The 27,965-nt window shown below is 40.8% G+C and overlaps 1 protein-coding gene and 1 pseudogene across 9 annotated transcripts in view; one reads left to right on the top strand and one right to left on the bottom strand.

Moving 5' to 3' along the window:
• LOC121920665 overlaps positions 1–27,965 on the top strand; it is a 1,182,487-nt pseudogene that overhangs the window by 746,516 nt on the left and 408,006 nt on the right.
• ARHGEF28 (Rho guanine nucleotide exchange factor 28) overlaps positions 1–27,965 on the bottom strand; it is a 257,884-nt gene that overhangs the window by 57,512 nt on the left and 172,407 nt on the right. For all 9 annotated transcript variants that reach the window (XM_042448458.1, XM_042448457.1, XM_042448461.1 and 6 more), the window contains 17 exons: positions 27,072–27,307; positions 25,459–25,663; positions 25,036–25,141; positions 23,812–23,851; positions 23,364–23,487; positions 21,195–21,327; positions 20,333–20,388; positions 19,520–19,571; positions 13,629–13,776; positions 13,403–13,524; positions 11,621–11,761; positions 10,860–11,110; positions 8,966–9,088; positions 7,484–7,601; positions 6,875–7,129; positions 5,120–5,196; positions 445–623 (listed from right to left, as the gene is read on the bottom strand). In XM_042448458.1, coding sequence (XP_042304392.1) covers positions 445–623; positions 5,120–5,196; positions 6,875–7,129; positions 7,484–7,601; positions 8,966–9,088; positions 10,860–11,110; positions 11,621–11,761; positions 13,403–13,524; positions 13,629–13,776; positions 19,520–19,571; positions 20,333–20,388; positions 21,195–21,327; positions 23,364–23,487; positions 23,812–23,851; positions 25,036–25,141; positions 25,459–25,663; positions 27,072–27,307 — 2,366 coding nt within the window. The remainder of the gene's footprint in view (positions 1–444; positions 624–5,119; positions 5,197–6,874; positions 7,130–7,483; positions 7,602–8,965; positions 9,089–10,859; positions 11,111–11,620; positions 11,762–13,402; positions 13,525–13,628; positions 13,777–19,519; positions 19,572–20,332; positions 20,389–21,194; positions 21,328–23,363; positions 23,488–23,811; positions 23,852–25,035; positions 25,142–25,458; positions 25,664–27,071; positions 27,308–27,965) is intronic.

The following is a 27,965-nucleotide window of genomic DNA, read 5'->3' as shown; positions in this document are numbered from 1 at the left end:
TTAATCAGAACTCTCACTTTAGCTGGACCTTTGTCCTCTAGTGAATATGAAGGAAAAACTTCAGTGGTCTTCATGGCACTCAATGGTACCTTTGGGTGGATAGAGTAGTTACAATGTGATGAGATAACTATGTGGTCCATGTTTTTATTTTAGGAATGCTAGGACAGGTGACTATTGCACTTTCAAGAGTAAGATTTCCAAATTAGAACAATTCCAGGCTATATACATTGTGTACTAATAACTCATATCTGTTCAAGACAATCATTTTCAACCAGAAAACACCTCAAATAAACTCAGATCTGAAACTAGTAAGCCACTAGCTATCATAACTGCTAGCAACAGAAATTGCAGTACAGTACAGCATATCTGAGAGGCACCAGGGTACAGTCAAGTAAAACAAGAAATACAAATTTTAAGAAAAGACAGAAAGTGTTTGTCTCTTACCTTTCCACTGCCTCTTGAACCTGCCTCATCCAGTGACTGCGCTCCTCTTTGGAACTTGTATGAATTTCATACATCTCGGGTCCTGTGGATGAGGCGCTAATCAGGAACATCCCTCTTTCTTCATTGGCTACCTCTCTTACAATAAGTTTCTGAAGAGCTATCACAGCTGGCTTTTGGTCCTACACAAAAGTATCACAAATTAACATAGGAGTTTATCTCACTGGGGCTAACATGCAGCAGGGATCCAGTCCCCTTGTCTATTTTGGGTCTTCTCTTTGCCTCGTGGTTACCTGAGGTTATTATAATTTTTACTTGAAAGCATCTCAAAGCTTTGGCGGATCACTCCACCTTCTTATCTCATTGGGCAATTGTCTCTCAGGATCTCTGTGATGCTGACCCCAATAAATGCAACCACCACATCATTAACACTTTGTTTACCTGGAGATGAGACTATATCCCTCAGTTGTGTTGCCCATTAATGGAAAAATGGATAATGGAAGAGCCCATTATCACAACTGAGAGGAGTCAAGCAGGGCAATTTTGCCATCATTTTGAGCATGATGCTTATAAATGATAAACTGGAAAAAAAATTGCCTTATTGTTACATTTGACAGCATATCTTTGCTAAACGTATGTCTTTGTTGAGATAATATCTAACAGGTTTAATGTAACTTTCTAAATTCAGGGTAATGTGTGGACAAATATAGAAAACTGGATGGAGGTGGATGGCCACGTCAAATTCCCACAACACACCAGAGGACATACTACTGTGCTGATTTTTAAAAAGCTGCTTTCCCCCTTTAACTGCTAGCAGTGGTCCCAAATCTCTGTTCCTCCAGCTCCCAGAATCCCTGACCATTGGCCAAAGTGGCTCAGGTTTCTGGGAGCTGAAGTCCAAAACACCTGGAGGACCAGAGTTTGGGAACCACTGTACTCTGGTTTTAAAAAGAATTACATTTCCAGGAGTATGGTTTTCTTTAAAACAAGGTGTGCACTCGTTTTATTTAAAGAAAAATATATTTTTAAAATGTTTCTGCCATTAAGCACACTGACAAAATATTTCTTACATGCTAAAAACTATGGGTGGGATGCAAATAAATCCTTTTACTGACAGAGCTGCTTCCATTAGTGAAACAGAAACTGATGATTTCTCCTTCACTTTGTAGTTCATGCTTTCAAAATCTGCACTGGAGGTTATGAGGCATGTTTTGGAGGGTATAGGTGGGAAGTAAAGAAGAGACACTCCAATATTGGGAGCAGAGTTCCATGTAAGTTACTCCAACTTTTACCGGCAGAATGAAATAACGTCCAAAAGCTAGGCTTTTTGAGAGGCAGGGATTTCCGGGAAATAACTTTAACTGAAATTACTAGGATATTAACAGCACAATCCTATGTTTGTCTACCTAGGATAAGCTCCACTGAGTTTAACAGGACATAGTCCCAAGGAAATGGGTATAGGGTTGCAGATTTAAGCATGTAACCTTGGCAGACTTATATCCATTGTTTATTATTTTTACATGCTGAAAGTAAGATATTTAAACCATGTATAATAAATAATAATAAAAATTTTATTTCTATCCCGCCCTTCCAGGGATCAGGGCGGCTAACAACAAGATTAAAATACATACAGTGCAGGAAGTTAAAACCATAGAACACAATAACAAATAAATAAAAAGCCCCTATAGCCCAACCTCATGGCCACGGAAGAGGAGGGAGGCCCACAGGATATTTATTCGGGGAATGCCTGCTGGAATAGGAAGGTTTTGAGATCCTTCCTAAATTGGGCCAGGGTGGTAGATGAGCGGAGCTCAGTGGGCAGCTTATTCCAAAGGGCTGCGGCAGCTATGGAAAAAGTCCTCCGCGAGGTGGAGGCTAATCTGGCCCCAGGCACCTTCAGTAGTTGCTGCCCAGACGTTCTGAGGGTGCGAGGCGGAATGTACGGGGAGAGACGGTCCGTTAGGTATCCTGGGCCCAAGCCATTTAGGGCTTTATAGGTAATAACCAACGCCTTATATTGAGCTCGGAAGCAAATGGGCAGCCAATGGAGGTCCCTAAGAACCGGTGATATATGGCTGGTCCTGGGAGCACCAGTGACCAGCCGGGCCGCCATATTCTGCACCATTTGTAGCTTCCGAGTTTGGTATAAGGGTTGCCCCATGTAGAGTACGTTGCAGAAATCCAATCTCGAGGTTACCAGAGCATGTACAACAGTTTCAAGGTCCCTCTGGGCCAGATATGGGCGCAGCTGGCGGATCAGCCGAAGCTGATAACAGGTGCTCTTGACCGTCGCATTCACCTGAGCAGTCAGGTGAAGCGACGAGTCAAGAAGCACCCCCAGACTGTGCACGGAGTCCTTCACAGGGAGCGTGACCCCGTTCAGGACAGGTGGAACCACCGCCATTCCTGGACCAGGAGAACCTATCACTAGTACCTCCGTTTTCTCTGGATTCAATTTGAGTCGGTTTTCCCTCATCCAGCCCATTACTGATTCCAGACAGGCCGCGAGAGGAGAGACGCCATCCCCAGTCACTGCATCAGTCGGAGACATAGAGAAAATGATTTGGGTGTCATCAGCGTACTGATAACCCCGCGCCCCATGTCTCCGGATGATCTCTCCCAGTGGTTTCATGTAAATGTTAAATAGCATGGGAGACAGAATGGCCCCTTGAGGGACCCCAGTTTTAAGGGGCCTCTCGTCGGAGCACACGTCTCCCAGCTGCACCATCTGGGACCTCCCGGAGAGGTAGCAACGGAACCACTGGAGCGCAGTGCCCCCGATCCCCACCTCTGCCAGGCGCCCCAGAAGGATACCATGGTCTATGGTATCGAAAGCCGCTGAGATGTCCAAGAGCACCAGCAGGGACACGCTTCCCCTGTCGATGCTCAGACGGAGATCATCGACCAAGGCGACCATGGCCGTCTCAACCCCGTAACCCGCCCGGAAGCCAGTTTGAAATGGGTCCAGATAATCCGTTTCATCCAAGACCGCCTGAAGCTGGATCGCAACCGCTCTCTCGATCACCTTTCCCAAAAATGGTAGCAGCGAGACTGGCCGATAATTATTATGAACCAGGGGGTCGAGGGAGGGCTTTTTTAGGATCGGTTTTACAATGGCCAATTTGAGATCCGATGGAAATTGCCCATCCCTCAAAGATGTATTAATTATCCGGCGTAACAATGACGTTACCGCCGGTCCCCCCTGGGCCGCTAACCACGAGGGACAGGGATCAAGAGAGCAGGTCGTTTTCCGAACACTTCCGAGGATCTTGTCCACATCCTCGGTACTCACCAACTCAAACTGATCCAGTTTAACATAGTCCACGGAGGCTCTGGACACTTCTACCCTAGGTTCTGCAGTAATGTCAGCGTTCAGACCTTCGCTTATACGAGAGGTTTTATCCGCAAAAAAGTCGTTGAACAAGTCACAGCAGGCCTTAGAAGGTTCAAGGATCTGGTTCAGAGCGGGAGGGAGCTGAGTTAGCTCCCTGACCACCCTGAACAACTCTGCCGGACGCGACTCAGCGGACGCAATACGAGCACCATAGAACGAGTTCTTTGTTGCTCGTATTGCCTCTCCGTAGTCCTCTAACAGTTGGTCTAGGAGAGCCTTGTCGTGTAAGCAAAGGTGTTTCCGCCAACGGTACTCTATCCGTCGCAGAACCCGCTTCCTCGCCCGGAGATCTTCCGTGTACCAGGGCTTACGTTTGGAAGCGGGCCTGAGAGGGCGCTTGGGAGCGATCCTGTGTATAGCCCCGGAAAGACCGGTATTCCAGATACCGGTGAGGGCATCAACAGAGTCGCCGTCATTTCCAACCGTGAGCCCCTCTAAGGCTTCTTGGAACCTCTCAGGTTCCATCAGCCTTCGAGGGTGGACCATCCTAACAGGTCCACCACCCCCGGGGGGGATCTGGGTAGAAGCCTTGATTTTCGCCTCTACCAGGAAATGATCCGTCCATGACAGGGGGGAAATATTAGTTATTTCCACCCACGGATTTTCCGCATCCGAACAGAAGACCATATCAAGAGTGTTACCCGCACAATGCGTGGGACCCTGTATCAGCTGGGACAGGCCCATGGCCGTCATGGTATCCATGAATTCCCGAGCCGCACCGGATGGAATATAGCTGGTCGTGAGGGAGATGTTGAAGTCACCCAGGACAAGAAGCCTGGGCGTCTCCAACATCAGCTCAACGACCAGCTGTGTCAGCTCGTTAAGGGAGTCCGCTAATGCACGGGGTGGCCGATACACTAACAGAATCCCTAGACTGTCCCTAGCCTTTAGGGTCAGGTAAATACACTCAATATAGGTAGTCTGTCGGATGTGGTTCCTGGTGAGGGATACGGTGTTCCTATGTACCAAGGCCACACACACCCCCGCCCACCTAACCTGCGCTGGTCCTTCACCGAGTAGGTGAAGTCTAAAGTATTTCAAATTATTTACAATTTAAATTTGGGCAGATTATTTTAAGTAAACTGAAAAATATATTTTATATACAGTGAAGCAAATTTGATTTTCAGCATGTTTAAAGGCTTTATGATCATTTGGACTGACACAAAAGAAAAGAAAAAGCAGTTGTTAGATTCAACTAATACCCAATGAAAAGGTCTGGATACACAATATCCAATAATATCACTCAAAAGTACAAGTAATATTTTTTTATACAGTCATACTTACAACAGCTGCAAATATATATTTCTGGTCTTTTTCTTGTAGAAACAGCATCACATCATTTAGAAGTAAAGCTAATGTATCTTGAAAAGAAAAGAAAGGGACAAAAGAACTTAATTTTCATTTCAGGCCTAAGAAATATAATGAAAAATTAACAGCCTGAATCTAATTTGTCCTAAAAACTGGGGGCAGGCAATTTTTGTTCAAGATTATTTCCCGAGTTGTGGATCAGCTTTGAAAATTGTATGGTTTTTGAAGACATGCTTGTAGCAGGAAGAAAACTGCTACCTTCAAGGAGAAAGAATTTTATCACTGGTTTGACACAAGCACAACTGCACTTCTGTACTGATTTCTCCTGACCAGGTTACCTGAGGCCCTGGTCTGACTGCCATCCCCATTTGAAGAGAGCTGTAGGGTAAGTGTAAAAACAGCTATTTCAGTGGTGACACCTTGTCTTTGGAATGCTGGCCCCAGGCAGCCCAATATGGCATCCTCATTTCTATCATTTAGGCCAAGACATTTGCTAATGATAGCAATTTCTGTTCCATTTGAGTGGGGTGTTGTGTTTTTAAACCCAAGGGCCCTTTTACACTACACAATTATAGTGCCCTGATTCCATTTTCACTTGCATGGTTCCTCCCTATAGAATCCGGAGATTTGCAATTTAGGGAGGGAAATTTAGAGTTCTTAGCCAGAGAACTGTAGTGCCTCCTCAAACTATAAATCCCAGGAGTCTGTGGAATACAGCCATGGAACTTAAAAGTGGAATCATAGCGCTGTAATTGAGAATGATAAAAATGCTCATAGCCCAAGAAGGTTTGGAGAGACAGAGGTCTCACTTCTGACTAGGGTTGCCAGAGTGAAAAATGGTGATGACTCCTTCACTTTTAATGGTGGTAAAGAAGAGGTGTTGCTTGTTACTTCTACCCTACCATTAACAATATAGGAGCCTTCTCCGGTTTTCCATCTGCCAATCCTAACAGCCCTTTTCAGAAAAATTAAGAAATCCAAACCACTGTGAATCATATATAGCATATCATACAGTGTTATATAAACACTCTTATAATAATACAATTCTCTAATTCGATGGAAGCCTTAAATTTATTCATACATTTGAATAGATTAATGGAGCCTGATATCTATTCAAACATTTATTATTTTTTATTTACGAAATTTTTGACTTCCAACTTCAAGATAAATTCAAACAGAAAATAATAAAATGGCATACCAGCTAATATAGCAAACTAAAACTTACATTCACTTGCTAGTGCCAGCAAGAGCAGACTCATTACACAGAACCACCATATCTGTGGGATATGTTAGGTATTGATTTATCATTCACACTTGATTCAATGGTTATATTCTAGTTGAGACTAGCAAATGAATTGAGGATGCTTTGGCACTATGTCCGTCTGTCTGTATTTATTTAAATATTTATCTCATCTATTATCTTGAAATCTCAGGGCAGCATATAATTAAAACAATATAAACAATTAAAAACAATTTCAGATAAAAATAGAATTATATAAATAGAACACAAGCATACAGAAAGCAGTGAGAATGTAAAAACTGGAAAGAACATGTAAAGGATTTTTTTTTTCCTTTGCTTTTTTCCCCCATGGTAGCATCCAATAGAAAACATATTTTTCTGCAGAATACTTTCCCATGTTATTATCACAGAAACTCAGGCATTTGAAAATGCAAAAATGCCATTTTTAAAAAAATCATCAAAAGTGTAAAAGGAACACAAAATGAGAATACCTTTGAAACGACCTGTGGCTGTTTTCCAGTAGACTAAGCCTTCATGCAAAAGTGTTCTCTGTTTCTTGAGCAAATCCTGTTTCCTGAAAATATGCCCATTTTTCAACTTGGTATATGTTTTGTTTTCAATCTTGCTGAGAATCTCCAGCAATTTTTGTTTTTTCTCATATTCATTGACTTGCAAATCAACTGCTGCAATCATATCCTTGATCAGGGAAAGGGCTTTACATAAATCTCTGTGTTCTTCAGTCCCTTCTGAATAAAAGCAAACAAAAGCAACCAAGTAACCATGGGAAGCCTTTCTCCTTAACCAATTTGAGTGGATTTTCATAGAAAAGGGCTAAAAGCATTATTTTCACATTTTCTGTTAATCACTCATGGCCCATGCAATCCACTCTTACTAATTAAGTTTATTACTCTGAGGCTTTTGTATTCTGACAGACAAAAACATTAATATGAAAACCTATATTCCTGTATTGATATTTGCATTCAAAACCACTAATAATTTTTCAATCCACCAGATGCATACTTTATATGTGCCTCTAGTATTAACCATTAGAATAAACCTTGGAGGTGTCTTATGAAAAACAAATAGAAATTACTGCTCACCTTTGGAATATTGCAGTATTCTTTCAACTAGAACTGGGTACTTCGTGATTCTTTGAGTGACAAGCAGAATGCATTCTGGGATTCCACGACGTCGGGCCAAAAGGTTACTGTTCCGTAGCTTTAAAAATAGATATGAAATTTTAAATGCAACCCTTTTTTGACATATTTGATAAGCAGTTTATATTTGCCTTCTCCTGCTTGGGGGATGGAGTCCCTTTCATCCCTGCTTTAATCCATCAGATATTAATCTATTCTCATTTTTAGTCATGTTATTTGGCTTGTAAAGACAATAAGCTAAAAAAACTATATCAAACTTCCCCAGATGTCTTTCCTATAGCAGTTGCGTAAGATGGAAATTACAGTCCAATACATATGGAGGGCACTGGGCTGGGAAAGGCTGCACTATATATTTCAATTGTTCTGATGAGTATCATTTATACCAGTGAGTCATGAGAGTCTGCAGCTATTCTAAATATTTGTAAACGTGACACTCTCCTGTGAAAATGGAATGATTGTGTTCTGCTTCTTATAGTGTATGTTACCCGTATTTCATCAATGTGCTAAATAAGAAGGCTTATTATTGATTTTATCATGTACGTTTTTTGCTTCAATGTAAAATTGCTTTTTTAAAAACAAACACAAAAGGGGAACCAATGTTACTTGTATAGTTACATTACTGAATGTTTTAAGCCATTGTGGAAGTTAACCCAATATCCCAATATCTATGACTAACATTTTTGTGTCCCCAACATTACATTCATTAAAGTTTACTTCTTTGAAAGTGGTCCGTTATGTAAATATAAATAACATCGCAACAATAGCAGTAGCTCTACTTAACATTGGCACAGGTTGAGTCTCCCTTATCCAAAATGCTTTGGACCAGAACTGTTTTGGATTTTTTATTTTTCATTATTATTTTGGAATACCTCTATTTGCAAATATGTACATAATGAGATATCTTGGAGATGGGACTCATGTCTAAACCTAAAATCCATTCATATTTCATATACATAGTCTAAAGGTAATGTTATATTAATATTTTAAATAATTTTGCACGTGACACAAAGTCTGTGTACACTTAACTGTCAGAAAGCAAAGGTGTCACTATCTCAGCCACCCATGAAGAATGTTTTGGTATTTGGAATATTTTGGATTCTGAAATTCTGGATAAGGACAATTCAACCTGTATAGAGTTTTAAACTACTCAAGGACTTTAAATGTTTATCTAGTTGAAATCATTACACCAGTTCAACAATGCCAGTCAGCATGAATATCTCCCCAGTTACAGATGGGCTGAAGCAAAAAAGACACCTGAGGCCACTCACTATATAAATGACAGAGAAATTAAGCCCAGGAGAGTTCCTCATTTACACCACATCTGTGCAGCTCTGCTATACCAGCTTTTATATAGATGTTTTTCTTTTCAAGGTTTGTTCAAGCAATCTTTCTGTAACAGAAACTCACCTATTGTTACCAACTTACTTTGATGAAGTTCTGAAACTTTTTATTTTGTTGCAGTTCTTTGAAAAGGCTGACTGCTTCCTTCTGATGACTACAAAATTCTCCGTATATGGCTTTCATTTTGTCTGCATTCTCCTCTGAAAACTAACAAAACAATCAGCAACTGAAAACGGTGGTTATAGACTATCCAATGCTTCATACGGAATGCTCTGGTAAGCAACACAATGCTACATTACTGGTATCTGTCAGTCTACTGACTGAACTCTGAAGCATGGAAATGTCAAATAAAGTATGTTATTTAGTCTCAGCATTTAATATCCTACTTTTCATAATAAAATGAACCCATGATGGTGAAAACATACAATATATCATAATTAAAAATGCAGCACTAACTAAAGGGCTGTCCCAAGAGATCTCAAGTCACAGGCAGGATATTAAATGGAGTTATCATTTACATCAGGGGTAGGCAACCCTTTTGAGCCGGGGGCCGGGTTGCTGTCCCTCAGACAACTGGGGGGCCGAAGCCAAAAAATAAATAATTAAATAATTTTTTTAAAAATTAAATAAATAAATAAACCGGGACAAATGTAGGACAAAATTTTCAAATGGAGGGCACTTTTTAAATAAAAAATGGAGGTCACGCGAAAAAAATTGCTGATTTTTAAAAAAAATGTTAAGATAAATGCATGTTTCTGAGGCTTCTATAGACAATTGCCCCACCATGCCCCTCGCGCAAGACGCCAAAGGCCCCGGCGGCAATTGGCGGCAGGACCGGGCTGGGGCCAGTCCCAAGGCCTCACCGGGCTGCATCCGGCCCGCAGGCTGCAAGTTGCCTACCCCTGATTTACATAGTCATGTAGAGCCTTATCACATTATTAGACAAACCCAGCAGGCAAATGAAAAGACATCACATTACTCCAGTTCTCTTCAGGTTGTAAAAGAATAGGAGAGGGTTGTAAAAGCATCATTTTTTCCAAGCAGATCATTTCAGCTTGGCAAATGGGACACTTTTACAACATTTTTATGACCCTCTCCCACAATTTTACAACCAAAGAGAATGAAAGAGAATGACTATGCAGAGGGAGGGGGGGAAACATGTCTTTTCGTTTGCCTGCCAAGTTTATTTAATAATGTGATACAGCTCTTAGGTATTTTTACATTAAACCCAAAATTTCATCTTGGCTCATGAACAAATAAGGCAGCAAGTATAATTCTTTAAGAAACAATGCTATATGATGTCACATCACTGAGTCACATCACTGATTCAGTCAATATACCCTGGTGGCTGCATTTTGCAGAAGTTTCCATTTTTGAACGATCTTCAAATGTTACCCCACGTAGAAAACACTACAATAGTCTAACCAAGAGATACCTATATCATAGATTATTGGGGCCAGGCTATCCCTGTCAAGGAATCATCATGGTAGTGAAACAAATGGAGTGGGGTGTCAGCAATCTATGCCACAGTAGCCACATGAGCTTCCAGACTAGTGGAAAATATCCCCCTGAGATTATGCCCTTGCTTCTGAATCTCATTCAGAGAAGGCTAATTCTTAATTTCCAAACCTGGAAACAATCAATTTATACGAATTCTCATGTATTGGGATTTAATTTAATTTAATTGACCTTCATCAAACAAATGCCTTCAATTAGCAACAAAAGTATTTATTTGAATGATATAAATTATTTTTTCCCCAAGTTCTCTCCAACCAATGGGGAGTAGATGGCCCCTCCAGAATGTCTGCATGCTAGATTTGGACTAGCCATGGCTCAAATTAAGACTTGGGAGCCAGAGGTTCTCTCCCACCACCATTAAGGCTTCAAGATATCCTGTTTGCCCTTCTATAAAATTTGCATCCTTTCTCTCTTTTGTACAAGTTGTATAATGAAAGTATAGTTCTGCTCACTGCTTTACCTGCCGTACAAGGATGTCTCCAATTCGGTTGATTATAAAATTTCTATCGCTTCCCTCCTGAGCGGATTCCTGACGTCTCTCTTTCATTCTACAGAAAAATTGCTGGTGCAGTTCTAGAAGCTCATCTAAGCAAGGAAATATTTTGTCCACTGTGCTGTGGTCCAATTGTAATTCTTCTTTCATTCCTTTTCTGAATATTTTAGACATAATGAATAAAGTATGGATGTGATGAACTTCAGTTTGCATCAGCTCTGCAGTGAAAATAAAATAAACACAAAATAAAAGACAGTCTGTGTACTAAGAATGAACTCTGAGCACAAACGCTTACCTAACTGAAATGGCACCATCCAGAAATAAGATGGAGGTATCAGTAGGCTACACATTCCAGGACATGTTGGAATTTGGGGGATGGATCCTAAAGGAGTGTGTGGTGGGGTCAATATAGCCTGATAAGAGCTAAACATGCTTAGTGGGTGCACAATAGCTGAATGCCAGAAAACCGGGGACAGAGGGGAATGATTGGAATGGTGTATTCTTGGATAAGATCCGTCTGTAACCTCTAATAGGAGCAACACTTTGTAGCAGGTTGCTCAACTGTGCTCTCAAGTTTTCACAGAACAGTCAAGAGTGAAGCACAGTCAAGTCAGAAACAAGGTCTTGATTCTGATTTCTAAAACCTGTGTGCATTTTCATTTTATTCCCTTGGCAATCCCATGAGATTTTATGTGAGCGTTGCTCTGAAGAATCTTGAGCATACTGACCAAAAATCACATCTTGTCGTTTGATAACATCTTTTTCTTGTTTGTTACAAAATGATGGGTCCACAACAAGACTCCAAGATTCAGCTTCAAATTCCAAGGTGTCAGTGCTGAGATTGCTCCATAAAGAGGCATCAACGTCATCTGAAGCAAGGAAAGAAAATGCTCTGAAGCTTTATGTAAAAACATGAAGACTTGCAGGGTTACGTCAGCAGTTAAAGACCACTAAATACTGTGTGGCCATGTTCTAGCAGAGTTTATTCCTAACGTTTCGCCAGCATCTGTGGCTGGCATCTTTAGAGAATGCTAACCCCTAAACACTCTTTTTTGAAAGTATGGTCCATGTACTCATTTTGTGGGAACACACAATGAATATTGATCAGTCTCACATATCAAAGTTCATGTGTGATTTGTGAATCAGAGCTCACAGATATGGGTGTCGATTCCTGCAAATGTGTGCTTGTATGAAATCCATTAAAAACAGAAAAAACAGTTGTCTCTAGAATATTATTGCTTATTTAAAATGAAGATGCTGAGATTAAAGAAAACTTTTCCATGCAACCATAAACTACATAGCTCAGCTTGTAAGGTCTCATACTATCTTCATTCTTGAGCACGGCTAGACAACTCTTGAGGGTCAGGGGCCAGTATTGACTTCCAATCCCACACACCCTGATTATTTTATGTTTCCCCTCCCCCAAATGTTCTCCAATACCCCTATAGGCAAATTCATTATGCTTGTGGCATTCTCTGGGTCACTCTTCCAGCAGGAAGTGATTTACAAACCAACTTTTAGGCCTTTTCCTTTTTAGAAAAAAGGCCTCTCCTGGGCTAACATTGCTTAATGGAGATTGTACCAATATTGTCTCCCACATCAACTAGGAGGGCATTTCAGGATTAAAAATATGGGGGGAAGTCACAAGAATTTTCTTTACCCCTCTTGTAGAGTGTTTCTGAGTTTATAAAAATTGGCTGTTGTCAGACAGGATAGCAAGAACTAAGAATGGAAAAATTTACATCTTTGAACTGCAACTTCCAGAATTCCTCAACAGGCATTGCTATCCTTCCTAAGGACACTCTCAGAACTGTAATCTAAAAAAGTAATTTCCTCAAGCTCTAAACAAGAGTTGTATAAACACCCTGTTCTCTGCATCATCATTACCTGTTCTATTTTTTGCTCTCTCCCTTTGCTTTTGAAATATTTATCATTCATTTGTTACATTTATATCATAGCATCCTTCCAATAAGCTCAAAGTGGTTGATATAGCTTTTGTCCTCCCATGTCATCCTCACAAGAACAACATGATGAGGTAGGTCGGGCTGAGAGAAAGAGTGATGAGCCAAAGATCATACAGAGAATTTCACAGTTCAGTCAAGAACAGAACCTGGGAACAGTCCCAGTGCAACACTATATATATCATGCCGGCTATTTATGAAGGAGTTTAGACAGCTCCCATTTGGTAACAGACCTGCTGCTTCTGTGCAGACTGGTTGCACTGATTGCACCATTGTCAGGCATCATGCAAAAATAAGACAAACAGCTTTCAAAACCAATTGTCCAAGTTTTAAAATGCTTCAAAAAATAGTTCAGACCATGTGGACAGCATTGGCTTTGATTATTTATTTATTTGTGTCTTACTCCCCAGTGGACATTGTCCATTACAATCACAATGCATAAAGACTTTTTCTTAGGGAGTTTTTTGGAAGCAGTGCTAATTTACACTGTCAGTTAATAAATCAAACAGTTTTGCATGGAGAATGTTTGATGTGGAGTTCCCCACATACCTTCAATGATCAAAGAGTCAACTGATGAAGTAGTCCCTACTGACTGCAATAGCTCCTCAGAGTGTGATCTTGATCTCCAGCTGCTGGTATTCACATCTGCCTCCAAAGGTGATACATATTTTCTAAGGGTTTAAAAATAGATACAGCTATCTAGCTATCACACACATGCATGGATTCTCTTTAAGCAGAACATGTTTGCTGCAAGATATTAGAGAGTATCATTTGCCTTTCAAAGCCAGTACTTGGAACACTTCTGGATAAGGAGTGCTGTTGTTGCAACACATCTTTTTTTACAGTAGATGATCCAATAGGTGTTGAGGTAGAAGGCTGCACTGTGGAGAATGTTGGCTGTGGAATATCTCTGAATGATGGATCTGTAAAGACATTTTTAAAATATATATTTTGAGTTCTTGGGTAATATCAAGCCAGTGTTCTTGTTTCTATCATTGGGCTGAACACTCAGTGACAGATCTAGGAATGGGCACATATGTCAAGTCCATTTCCTTCCCTCTTTTCCTCACCTTCAAGTATGTGCAAATTAGTTTTAAAAACAGGGAAAATGGTGTGTGCTTTTGAAACATATGCATTAATATATCTATGCCTTCATTGAGTAAAGTGTGCTAGTGCTCATTTTGGAAATCTATACAGTGTATTTTGCAAATTTTTAAAAATGTGCCAATGCTATGTTTTTGCCACACTTTTAAAACATACATATGTTGCAGACAGCTTTTATTATTTTCCCCCACCCTGCATCCACATTTCTTGGTGCAGAATAAATCACAAGCCCAGAAATTTACACATTTCCAAATCCAGATTGCATTCAATTCTGTAGTTCGTTCAGGAGTTAAGAAACCAGGAAAACCATCTTTAAAAATTCAGTGATACAGATGTCTCACACATTCCTAGGTAAAGCACATGGTCTGTACATAAAAGGTTCCAGACAGAGTTAGCTGATGGAGCTACTGCTGGGGAGCTCACTGCCACTCCTGCCACAGGTGCTCTGAGCTGGAAAGAGCTTCTGCCCACTGGACCCTGCTTTGTCACTAGCTGTGCTCCCATTTAGCTTGGAGCAGCTACGGGCAGAGCAGCAGTACAATCCAGAGGACATTCACCCTCTGCACAGCTTCAGCCAACTTTAACACCACTGGGTAAAGCTAGATTAGACTGTTGTATGAAAACCAAAAAAGCTTATGCTGGTCAGCATATATAACAGTGAACTAGACAGGCCAATGATTTGGTCTGGTATAAGGAATCTTCCCATGTTTCCAGCCATACTTTATTTTAGGTTGTCAAGGGATCTCTAAATGTTCACCAAACAGTACATTTTCATTTTCTAGCCTTTCTATTCTATTCACCACCATTTTCTTTCTTTTTCTCTTTCAGAAAACCACCAAGGCCCTATTGATCTTAATAGGAAGCTGAAGCAGACAGGATTATGCAGTCCAACATGCACTTTCAAGAGCCCTTCATGTAACACGGAGGGCTGCTGCACAAGAAACATATGCAAATCATTTCTGGATAATGGAACTGGCAGAATGAATCCTTGGAGCTGTGCCCATGGCATTCTTGATTATGTGAGTGAAAAACATGTTGAAGATTAAAAAGCATTTGTAATTATTATTCAAAGATCTTAGAACTTTGAAATGATGAATTGAGCCAAAGAATGAAATGAAACAACAGGACATTATTGTTGTTATTATTATTATTATATTTTATTTATAAATTGCACAGCACTGTACAAAGAATGGATAAAAAGGATAAGAATAATAAAACCTGTCAGTGGCGTAAAATCTAAAAAATAACAAATGCATAAAACAGTAGATAGTAATACAAGCTACAATAAAATAAGCAAACAATGTAATTATATAGTGTATCCTACTTTTTAAAATTTGCTTTTAGTTAGTCTGAGTCCATTTTAACCCCTTATTTCAGTTTTAAGTGTGACTCGGTTTTATCTTTGTAGATACGCAGACATTATGATATTTTTATCTTGCATTTTATATGCTGTAATTTTGTAACTGTATTTAGCATTCTATTGATATGGTCAGCTGACTAATAAATAAACTTGTTGTTATTTTAAATATTTATATATAATAATTATATATAAATCTAGTACAGTATACAGAATATACAGGAATTTTATTCTTAAATTCTACAGACTCGTGAATCATATTTCATAGGTTAATATGGGTTTTAGAATAAAAATTTAATCTATTTTAATTCACTTTGGCTAATTTTTCTGTCAACTTCAGCAAAGGTCTAAATTTTAAAACAATAAACATACATAATGGCAAATACATAAAAAGTTCATTAAAAAGACCACTTACAAAATATCATATTTGCCCCTTGTTTTGTATGCAAATTTTAGTTTGATCAAAACAGCTTCAAAATACACCTTTGAAAAGGCTGGATTTTTGGTATTATTTATTTATTTATTAAAGGTATTTACATCCTGCCCTTCAGCCCTAAAAGCTATCAGAGCGGCTTACAATTATTATTTTTAACTGGACGGTTCCCTACCCTCAAGCTTACAATCTAAAAGACCTGACACAAAAGGAGAAGGGAATGGTGGTGAGAAAGGGGATGAGGTCCAGTGGTTATTTTCTCCCTCTGAGGCCTGGGCCAAGGCAAATCGACTGGAGGGAGAGCTCTTCTTCTTCAGGCTAGCCCTGGTGGAGCTGGGCCTGCCTGTTCACTCCCTCACAGGCTGAAGGACAACAGTTATCATGGAGGGAGGGTTTTCTAACTTTGGACTAGCCCTGGTGGAGCTGGGCCTGCCTGGTCATTCCCTCACAAATTGAAGGATGACAGTTATCATGGAGGAAGGGCTCTCTTTCTTCGAGCTAGCCCTGGTGAAGCTGGGCCTGCCTGGCCACTCCCTCGCAGGCTGAAGGATGACAGTTATCGTGGAGGGAGGACTCTCTTTCTTCAGGCTAGCCCTGGTGGAGATGGGCCTGCCTGTTCACTCCCTCGCAGGCCGATGGATGACAGTAATAATGGAGGGAGCGCTCTCTTTCTTCAGGTTAACCCTGGTGGAGCTGGGCCTGCCTGTTCACTCCCTCACAGGCCAAAGGATGACAGTTATCATGGAGGGAGGGCTCTCTATCTTCAGGCTAGCCCTGGTGGAGCTGGGCCTGCCTGTTCACTCCTTCACAGGCTGAAGGATGACAGCTATCATGGAGGGGAGGGCTCTCAATCTTCATGCTAGCCCTGATGGAGATGGGCATGCCTGGTCACTCCTTCATAGGCTGAAAGATGACAGTTATCGTAGACGGAGGGCTCTCTATCTTCAGGCTAGCCCTGGTGGAGCTGGGCCTGCCTGGTCACTCCCTCGCAGGCTGAAGGATGCCAGTTATCACAGAGGGAGGGCTCTCTATCTTCAGGCTAGCCCTAGTGGAGCTGGGCCTGCCTGTTCACTCCTTCACAGGCTGAAGGATGACAGTTATCATGGAGGGCTCTCTTTCTTCAGGCTAGCCCTGGTGGAGCTGGGCCTGCCTGGTTACTCCTTCACAAGCCAAGGGAAGACAGTAATTATGAGGAAGGGCTCTCATTCTTCAGACTAGCCCTGGTGGAGCTGGACCTGCCTGGTCACTCCCTCATAGGCCGAAGGATGACAGTTATCATGGAGGAAGGGCTCTCCATCTTCAGGCTAGCCCTGGTGGAGCTGGACCTGCCTGTTCACTCCCTCATAGGCTGAAGGATGACAGTTATCATGGAGGGAGGGCTCTCTATTTTCAGGCTAGCCCTGATGGAGCTGGGCCTGCCTGGTCATTCCCTCACAGGCTGAAAGATGACAGTTATCATGGAGGGAAGGCTTTCTTTCTTCAGGCTAGCCCTGATGGATCTGGGCCTGCCTGGTCACTCCTTCACAGGCTGAAGGATGACAGTTATCATGGAGGGCAGGCTCTCTCTCTTCAGGCTAGCCCTGGTGGAGCTGGGCCTGCCTGGTCATTCCCTCACAGGCTGAAAGATGAGAGTTATCATGGAAGGAAGGCTTTCTTTCTTCAGGCTAGCCCTGGTGGAGCTGGGCCTGCCTGGTCACTCCTTCACAGGCTGAAGGATGACAACTATCATGGAGGGAGGGCTCTCTTTCTTCAGGCTAGCCCTGGTGGAGCTGGGCCTGCCTGTTCACTCCCTCACAGGCCGAAGGATGACAGTTATCATGGAGGGAGGGCTCTCTATCTTCAGGCTAGCCCTGGTGGACCTGGGCCTTCCTGTTCACTCCCTCACAGGCTGAAGGATGACAATTATCATGGAGGGGGGGCTCTCTAGTCCTGGTGGAGTTGGGCCTGCCTGTTCACTCCCTTACAAGCCGAAGGATGACAGTAACCATGGAGGGAGGGCTCTTCATCTTCATGCTAGCCCTGGTGGCGTTGGGCCTGTCTGTTCACTCCCGCACAGGCCGAAGGACGACAGATATCACGGAGGGAGGTTTTTCTATCCTCAGCCTAGCCCTGGTGGAGCTGGGCCTGCCTGGTCACTCCTTCACAGACTGAAGGATGACAGTTATCACAGAAGGACGGCTTTCTTTCTTCAGGCTAGCCCTGATGGAGCTGGGCCTGCCTGGTCTCTCCCTCGCAGGCTGAAGGATGACAGTTATCATGAAGGGAGGGCTCTCTATCTTCAGACTTGCCCTGGTGGAGCTGGGCCTGCCTGGTCACTCCCTCACAGGCTGAAAGATGACAGTTATCATGGAAGGAGGGCTCTATTTCTTCAGGCTAGCCCTGGTGGAGCTGGGCCTACCTGGTTACTGCTTTACAGGCCGAAGGATGACAGTTATTATGGAGGGAGAGCTCTCTTTCTTCAGACTAGCCCTGGTGGACCTGGGCCTGCCTGGTCACTCCTTCACAGGCTGAAGGATGACAGTTATCATGGAGGGAGGGCTATCTTTCTTCAGGCTAGCCCTGGTGGAGCTGGGCCTGCCTGGTCACTCCTTCACAGGCTGAAGGATGACAGCTATCATGGAGGGAGGTCTCTCTATCTTCAGGCTAGCACTGGTGGAGCTGGGCCTGCCTGGTCACTCCCTCACAGGCTAAAGGATTACAGTTATCATGGAGGGAGGACTCTTTACCTTCAGGCTAGCCCTGGTGGAGCTGGGCCTGCCTGTTCACTCCTTCACAGGCTGAAGGATGACAGTTATCATGGAGGGATGGCTCTCTTTCTTCAGGCTAGCCCTGGTGGAGCTGGGCCTGCCTGTTCACTCCCTCGCCGGCCATAGGATGACAGTTAATATGGAGGGAGGGCTGTCTTTGTTCAGGCTAGCCCTGGTGGAGCTGGCCCTGCCTGTTCACTCTTTCACAGGCTGAAGGATGACAGTTATCATAGAGGGAGGGCTCTCTTTCTTCAGGCTAGCTGGAACTGGGCCTGCCTCTTCATTCCCTCACAGGCTAAGGATGACAGTTATCATGGAGGGAGTTGTGCATGGGAGAGACAAAGAAAGTAGGGGGAAGGAGCATAAATGCCTGCAACACGTATCCAATATCCCCAACTATAGTATAAAATAGGAGAGGAAATCCTGTGACTTTCCAGATGTTTCTGGGTTACAATACCCATCAGCCAAGACATAGGTGAAGAATTGTAGGAATTGCAGTTCAAAAGCATCTAGATAGTCACAATTGCCCACTTCTGATTTAGAGGATTATTTAAACATGGCCACAGACTCACAGGTGTTCAAGTTAAACTCACATATCATGGGAAGCTGTATAAAACAGTTACTCTATTGTATTTTGATTTGCTGCCATTCTCAATCCAGAATCTACGGGCCAAGTTTTGTCCATGGGACTCTCCCACTGAAGGAGAAAGGAATGCTTTTCAAATTCTCCTTCCTATGCAGCCCTTGCCATGCTTCTGTGTCTCTCAAATAGTTAATCAAGGAGTGTGTGTCAGGAGACCTTGTGGAGCTGCATGTGAGGTGGCTACAGAAAGAAACTAGCAAAGCTGTCTTCTCTGCCTTCTCCTTCCAGGAGGGTGGCCCAGCTGAATCTTGGTTCCTTCTGTGAGTGCAAGGAGATCTCCCAGAATGGGCACTACTTAACCAGATTATTATATCTTATGTTCATTGCCCCCAAATGAAAAATATGGATTTATATCTCTTAGCTTTCTTAATACAACACTTACTTGTCTGGACAGTTTGCATCCTGTTCTTCATTTGGCACTTATCTTGGCTTTTCTGATAAATAAAAATGCATTCATATTAATGTTAATGTTTGATCACACTTTAATGTTATCGACAACCACACTATTTTTAAGCTTATTACTCCACGGGTCCTATACTTCATAATGCATCACCCCAGCTGTGCTAATTGTATTCCATACAGCTCCCTACTCTCAGCCCATTACAGAGGGAGGGAGGGAGGGAGGGAAAGAAAGAAAGAAAGAAAGAAAGGTGGCTAATTCTTATTATTAAAATCTGAGAAATTTACTTGAGAGATCCATGAATGGAATTTCCCATATAAGAACATTAGACATACAAAAAATTTTATTTATTTATTTATTTATTTATTTATAGCTCATTTTTCTTCTGAACAGGAGTTGAAGTGGCTTACAATATAAATTAAAACAGAACATTTCAAACAATATAGAGTAGAAAAGTTAAAAAGCATTAAGTCTGAATGACAGACTACCACAGTAGCTATTTTATTCTGCAGTAGCAACTAATCTAACTAAAATTAACCTGTAATATTTATTTATTTGCAGTATCTTTGATTTTATGTAGTACATGGATTGGTTTTCTGCTGAACAGCAACAGTTATTATTTAAATGGAATTATTCTTTTAGTCATTAATGACATCATGAAGTATGTAATTATATAACAACCATTTTGAGGTGCTTTATCATGCACAAAAGAAAGTGACAGTATGGACTGAGTGCAAAAAAGGAATATCAGAAAATAGCATAACGATGTTATCTTCCAAAGATTTTAAAATTTACCTTTGTACATGCAGGAGCACATTCCTTACAATTTTTATGCACAATGGCATTGCAATCTGTAAGAAAGAAGGAAAAACAGAAAGGTGCTTTCTAAATGTAAAGTTTATAAAGCATTGTCCTAAAAGTTCATTTCTAGATAAATCTCATCTGTGCTTTAGTCTGTTCTCCAGCTATGATGACTCATTATTTTCTTCAAAGACCATCTGAATGGGCAAAAGGTACAATCAATGTTCCATATTATGCTGAAAAAATAAATATGTTTTGAATCAAAAACCAAAGCAGGTGTAGCTGCCATTAAAAGTTAAAATTCCTGCATTTCCTCAACACTTCACTTGAGTAATATTTAGTTAAAGAAAATGCATATGATAATGTCACAACCAGAGTTTCCTTGGCCCCTGCAAAGAAGCAGTTGAAGGAGCAGAATGGGAGCTGAAAGCATGAATAGCTTAAGATCTGCTGATTTCGATAACTACAGCAAGATCTGGATCCACAAACAAAATACAAGCAACTTTCTGTAAATATTTTGAGGAGCAAATGTGTACAGAAGAAATTGTAGTCCAGTAATATCCAAAAGCCACCAAACAGTGATACCTTTATTGGAACAACCAAAATGTACAATCTACATGTTGCAAGCTTTCAAAGCTGTACTGGCTTCTTCATCAGACAAGATATTAAAAACCATACAGGAGAGGGGGGAATTGAAGATGTTAGTCATAGGCCTGTGTTTTATTATTATTCTCAATTCAGATGGTATGGAGGGGTTATTTGTGGGTTTCTCAAGAAGCCTTAAGCTTTTGCATTAGGAAAATTTCTAGATAATGTTGAGGTACTGTAAGTGTTGGATAAATGTGTAGTTACTTACAAGAACACTGCAAGGACTCTTTCCCCAAAAGTGCTTTCTCACAGGCAAAACATGGCATTACTCCAGTGAAAGTCCCAGAAACAAATTGGTGCCTGTTAAATTTCTCCTTCTCTTTTACTTCTTTATTTTTGGCCTTTATAACCAAAATGGGAGGAAATGAATTAAAACAGGTTTGTTTAGCTGCCAAAATGATACAGTATCAGTACACTCAGGGACAATTCTACCTTTCTTTAGTCACCCATAGCCCCATTAAATAGACATGGAACTTGTCAGACTCCATGCAATTTTTCCACTGTCTGCTCTCCACTTTTTTGGTTTTGTAGAACAATGTACTATAGATCACCATCCACTTATTACCAAATCTATAAAGTAGATGCTTTTCTGTCTCCTCCACTGGGTTATGTTGACTTTTCAAATCCCACTTTTTCTACTTAGCATTAGCTACTTACTGTATATACTTGTCTATAAGTCCAAAACTTTATGCCCAAAAATTGACCCCAAAATCCTAGGTTGACTTATTTACGGGTCAGTATGGTAATGGGATAGCAGCTCTTTCAGATTTCCCAGTTTCTTTCTGTACTGATCCAAGCAGATAGAGTCCTTGGTGACTGATTGATTGCAGTTTGTTTAACTGTCCCTCTCCCACCCCTGACTGAAGGCTGAAACACTGAAGCCTCGTACTGATTGCTACTTCCCTCTTGCTACTCGCATACACACACTGAAGAAGCTGTGATGAACTGACTCACAAACCAGCCAATCAGAAGCCAGAGACCCTAAGCCAATCAGGTGCTGGCTGAGGAGTTTGAAGATTCCGCTTGGCAGTTGGGTTGAGTCAGTTAGGGTTTGGAATCCTGAAGGATGAAGCTGGTGTTCAGTTGGGGAACAGTAGAGTCCAAGAGAGGACTGTGTTCCAGAAGTTCCTGAGGGAACAATAATTTGAGAGAGTGGGTTTTGATTACAGACCAAGAGAGGGTCTAGTGGTCTCAAGAAGAGACAGTAGTCCAATTGAGAGTCTTGTAGTGAGAGACTCAGGGTTAGCCAGACTCTGGAAGAGGGGTCTTGGTTGATTAATATGCTGAGGGATACCATAGCCTGAGTGGCTGACTTTGGTTTACTACTGAGAGAGAGTAGTGAGATATTTGTAACTAATTTGCCAAGTAAAGATACAATAACAACTGTTCTTCAAAACTACTTAATATACTTCTGTTATTCAAATAAACGTGTATTATTGTTTGAAGAAACTGCTTGGCCTGAGTGTTCAAAACACAACAACACGCTACTGTATGTTAAAGACGGAATAGAAGTAGGTTGGGGTGGAGTACGTTGCATAAATTGGTGGCAGCAGTGGGATAACGAAAGTTCCAAGCACCTGCCACAATAGAAAAGTTGTTCGTTACAGAAGCCTCCAAGTTTTACATTTGACCTATTCACAGGTCTTGCCAAAATCCATAATTTTGGCCACAAAACTTGCCCTTGACTTATACATGAGGCTGATTTATAGTCGAGCATATACAGTAGTTAGCTGCTGTCATGTCTACTAGCAACAAATGAACCACAAACAAAAAAGGGATGTTGGATTTTTCTTATGAACATTACAATACATTAAAATTTGTTATAGAGTAAGTTGGAAGCAGTGATACAGCCCTCTGTGGGAGAAGCTACAAAGTGTACTCAGATATTTCATGGGAGGATGCTCTGTAGTTAACTAGATGCAGTTGCCTCCATCTTGTGTCTAAGCCCTCTGCAAAACCATCCACAGTAGGCAACAGCTATCAGTGGGTTGTAGAGAGGATTGTTCCATTCAGACTTTAGATGAGAGAAGAACACAGTTTTTACTGTGCCCACATTACAAATACTGCTGTCAGTAGACAACAGAAATTTGTACTAAATAAGATCATCCAAAGCATTTAAAAACAGAGACTTTTCATTTTCTGCTGATAAACAGAAAGAAGCATAAAGCTTTGAAAAGTTACTTTTCCAACTACAACTCCTAGAATGTCCTCAACCAGAGTAGCTACTGGACATGCTTGTTGAGGGATTCTAGATACTGTAGTCCAAAAATGTAATTTTTCCACACTTTCAGGCTATGGTTCTGTCTGCCAACTGATAGTAATAGAAGTCCTTCTCATTTAAAGAATGTTGTAATGTAGCAACATCATCTCAAATTACCTTGGATTTATTTCGTGTACTGGCCATTCTGTTCATCAAAAAGCTGAACGTACGACTGACTTTATATTTTTCAGATTCTGATTTTGTAGGCATAAGGTACTTAGTCCATTCTTCTTCCTGAATCCTAAAATGCCACCAGTAAATCATTCATTATGCTGTGCATGTCCACTTAGGTTCAAAGAGATTATGACTGTGTTATTGGAAACATACGTCACAAAACAAGATGAGAATAAATAATGAAATTTCACATTCCTAATTTGAATGTGAAACCTTAATTTTATGTAAATGAGGTGTGGTACTTTATGCAGCTATCATCAGATTTGTTTTGGGATAGTTTTATTACGTTATAATTATTGGTGTTAAAAGTGTTGTAGTTGTTTGATTGCTATTGCTTATATCAAAAGAATTATATATATTTATAAACATGTGTTGAAAATGAAAAACATACCTTTTGTCTGGCTGTTCAGACAAGCTGAATGCTTGTTGATCTACAAAAAAGATTTTAAAGGTTTAAAGTAATTATACCACCATTTTCACTAATTCTTCTGAAGCACTGGATTCCCATTCTAAAATATGTTCAGTTGTTGCATGCTAACAATGGCTGAAATGTCTTTTTTTTTTAAATCAAATCAATAGTCCCTCTCTCTAATACATACACACAATTGTGATTATTTTGGGATGCTATTTTGGCTGTACAAATGTAAAGCACATGGAGACCCTATACCTATGTACAATATCCTTGGATATGTGCAGAGGAGTCGATCACTCAGTGGCAGCTAATGCCTCCCATGTCAGTAGAGCAGTGACTCCATTCCAGGCTTGTATCATAGCAAATGAACTATCCAAGGTACTAAACCTATTAGGAGTAGGGTTAGCACTTTGAATTCCTTAAAACCCATTTTCACTTGCTGCCCCTCACTCCTGGAACCTCCTCCCCGCACAAGTATGGTTCATCAACTCTTTAACCAGCTTCAAAACTGAGTTAAAGACCATACTCTTCAGGGAAATGTTCCCATACATTATATGATTGTTATCCAATGTTATTTTAATTGTTGTCTGCAATATTTTATTGTTTGAGTGTTAAGATGTATTTAATTGTTGTCTGCTATATTTTATTGTTGGATAAGATGTATTAATGTGTATTATGTTTAATTATTTTGGTAGAATGTACACCATAGGCAGGTTTATTTTATCTATTTTAATTGATTGTATGTACAGCACTGTGTAAATTTAAGCACTTTAAAAATAAAGCTGAAGAAGAAGAAGAAGAAGAAGAAGAAGAAGAAGCAGCAGCAACAACAACAACAACAACAACAACAACCCTGGAGTGGATTCACAGACCAACAACATGGGAACTACAAGCTTCATTCAATTAATACATAGGAAGCCTGCCCCTTCCCCCCACTGTTTTTATTATTTACAGATTTTAAACATCTACAGAGAATTTTTGTATTGTAATGCTTCTCTTTTCAAAGAGAGCCCCGTTTTAAAGAGAGTGGCATAATGCAGTGCAAGCAATTTGAATTTTCTTCCCTAGGAAATCCAGCTTTATTCAAACAGGCACACTAAACATATCCCCAGGAAATTCACTATCAGAAAAAATAAAGGATGCCAATTCCAGATTGCTGTAAAAATAAAAGAGCATAGAAAGCAAAAATAGTTTAACACTCACCATCATTTGAATCACATAAGTCCTGTGGAAAGTAGGGTTTCCGAGGTAAGACTTTAGGTGAAGTGTAAGAGTATGAACGAGATCGGATTCCAGACAACACTGATTCCTAGAAGATATTCATTAATTTAGAGAACTGATTTTTAGCAACTGCAGCCAAAATCCAATTTTTTCCATCTCTTTTTTAACCTTCATAGTATTTTTTAAAAAATAAAATAAAAAAGGAGTTTTGCAAAACTAGATCCACACTTTATTTTCTGTATGGTTATTGTACTTATGAAGAATTCTTTAATTCTGTACTCTAACCAACTGCTGAAAGAATGGCTCGACAATGTTTATGGAATTATTAACTATGGATAGGATCTCATATCAGTAAAGTAATCTCAGTTATTATTAATTTTGTAGAGAACCAACAACAATAAATACCTTTGACTGCAGATTGCTGGACAAAGGAAGTGATTCAGCCCTGCTCATGTTAAAATCCAGTTCAGTGGCTGTCTCTGAAGAACCTAAAACACCCCTTCGACTCAAGGCTACAGGCGTGTTGAAGGACATTAAAGGGTAGCAGTTATGGGACTGGTTAGAAATTCTTTCAGCTCCATTGTCTACATCCAAGTCATCGAGACTGGAACTAAGGACATACACAGAAAAAATTAAAAGTGCAAACAAACCAGTATAATTATGCAAAATTAAAATTAAACTGTGCCATCCTTAGGTTCTCTAACCTCTGTTCCCAACACCCTCCCAAGAACAATTAAATTATTTTTAATTCGCTGTAGGGGTACAAAATGAGGCGGTGCAAAGTGTAAACCCAAATCTTGGAAAAGTTACTTTTGGAGATTACAGTTCCCATAATCTCCCAGCTAACATGGCCACCGGGTTTTCAAAGATCTGTCTAAACCAGTCAGGAAAGCCAAAGTCCCCACCTGCTCTAAGTTAGTAGGCATGGGGACCCAAACTAGTGCTTGCACTTTCATGTTATGTGTAAACATTTATCCATATCATCCACTCAAACTTTACAGAGATTTTCTGGAGTAGAGGAAACACTTTAGCCTCCCTCTGATCACAATGATACTGAATTCAAAGATATAGCCTTGTTTGTTTGTAGAATCAGTATGTGAGAAATCTTGTAGCACCTTTGAGACTAACTGAAAGAAAGAAATTGGCAGCATAAGCTTTCATAGACTTCAGTCTACTTCCTCCAAATGCATCGAAGAAGCAGGCTGAAGTCTACGAAAGCTCATGCTGCCAGTGTCTTTCTTTCAATTAGTCTCAAAGATGCTCCAATGATACTGAATGTTACTAGAGGTGAAGATGAGGTTAAAGCTGCCATCCCACAGCAGTGACCATAACTAGAAAGATTTGCAGAGCTGACTTTTCAGCACTCCCAGCTGCCTGGATTATTGTACAGGGCAGTAACAAAGCATATTCCAGCACTGAGCAGCTTTCAGATGCAAACCTTTCTCAGGTTTTACTCAGGACAAAGAAAAGTAGAAAGCAGCAAGCATGGGCAGGAGAATAGGCAACAAGCAAGCAAACTGCGGTGCTTCGAGAATCAGCAACTACATTATCAGGGTTATTTCACTGGTAATTTTGACAGTGGGGAGTATCTTTTGGATGCTTCACAAAGAAGTCATCACAAACCAATGGTTTAAACCAGGGGGTAGGCAATTGCTCAAGTTCTGGGGTCTGCATGCGCAGTGCTGGGAGAGCTGCAACATTTTTATAAAGAAGCATTTTTTTACTCAAAAAGCCTCCTCCCAGGACAGGCCCGTTTCTGAACCAAGAAATTAGCAAAGATCACTTCAAGAAAAATCCTACTTCAGCCTAAAACAAACCATGTGACCCCCACATGGTATGGGACCAAACTGGAGTCTCCAGGAGCCCTGCAAATTTGTCCACCATGGTCTAATATAATCATTACTTTATTTTCTTCAGGAGAAACCCTTTGATAGTTCCCTTGTTATAGTTATCCTTTTCATGTGCCTAGTCTGAAAAGGATTCTTTTCATAACAATACTATCAAAGCCAGTTCCTTACCTTCTTTTTTTCATGATGGAATAGCGTTGATTTCGTTGATTGGCAAATGTGAGTGTCTTCTTGAGAGGTGTGCATGAATCTGCTGCATCCAAATTAGACTGAAGGAAAGGTGATGGATTGTTTCGGTTCATGCTACTGGCAAGGGCTTCTGGGTCATCATTTGGGTCTATGACATCTGTGTATGTTTCAGATGCAGAGTGGCCAACATCATCACACTGGACACCAGCATCTTCCATCTAAAATATAACATCACACCAACTTAGTGGTATTTACAAACGATTAAAAACAACTGATTCTGAATGTAGTTTGCTGAAGTGCTGTGGGCTACTTATTTATATCCTTCTATATATCAAAAGACTTAAGGATGCATGTGCACTACAGAAATGATTCAGGTTGACACATCTTTAACTGCCATGGTTCAATCATATGGATTCCATGAGTTTGTAGTAGCACCAGAGCTTTCGGACAGAGAAGGCTAAATATCTCACAAAACAACAATTCCCAGGATTCCACAGTATTGAGCCATGACAGCTAAAGTGGTGTCAGCCTGGATTATTTCTGCAGTGTGGATGCAGCCTAAATCTCTCTCTCTCTCTCTCTCTTTGTCCCAACTACAGTAGAGCAACTGAATCAATGGGAACATGGAAAGTCAACACTTAGGGAATTTCCATAGATTCATGTGATCTATCTGAACTTGTTCAGGTACAAGTACTTATCTCTATTTGTACCTGAGGTCTGAGCTTAAGTCAGCATTCCCACAAAATACTGGCCAGATGGGCCCTGTGCAAGAATACAATCTAGTGAGAAGTGCAGAGAGTATGACTCGTATTGTGCTTAAATAAACAGATCGTATTAGGGAGAAAACAGCTGGTTTCTTTTATTGATTTCTTTTGT

The sequence above is a fragment of the Sceloporus undulatus genome, chromosome 2, assembly GCF_019175285.1.
Source record: "Sceloporus undulatus isolate JIND9_A2432 ecotype Alabama chromosome 2, SceUnd_v1.1, whole genome shotgun sequence".
NCBI classification, from domain to species: Eukaryota; Metazoa; Chordata; class Lepidosauria; order Squamata; family Phrynosomatidae; genus Sceloporus; species Sceloporus undulatus.
This window is presented reverse-complemented; position numbering and strand designations above follow the sequence as displayed.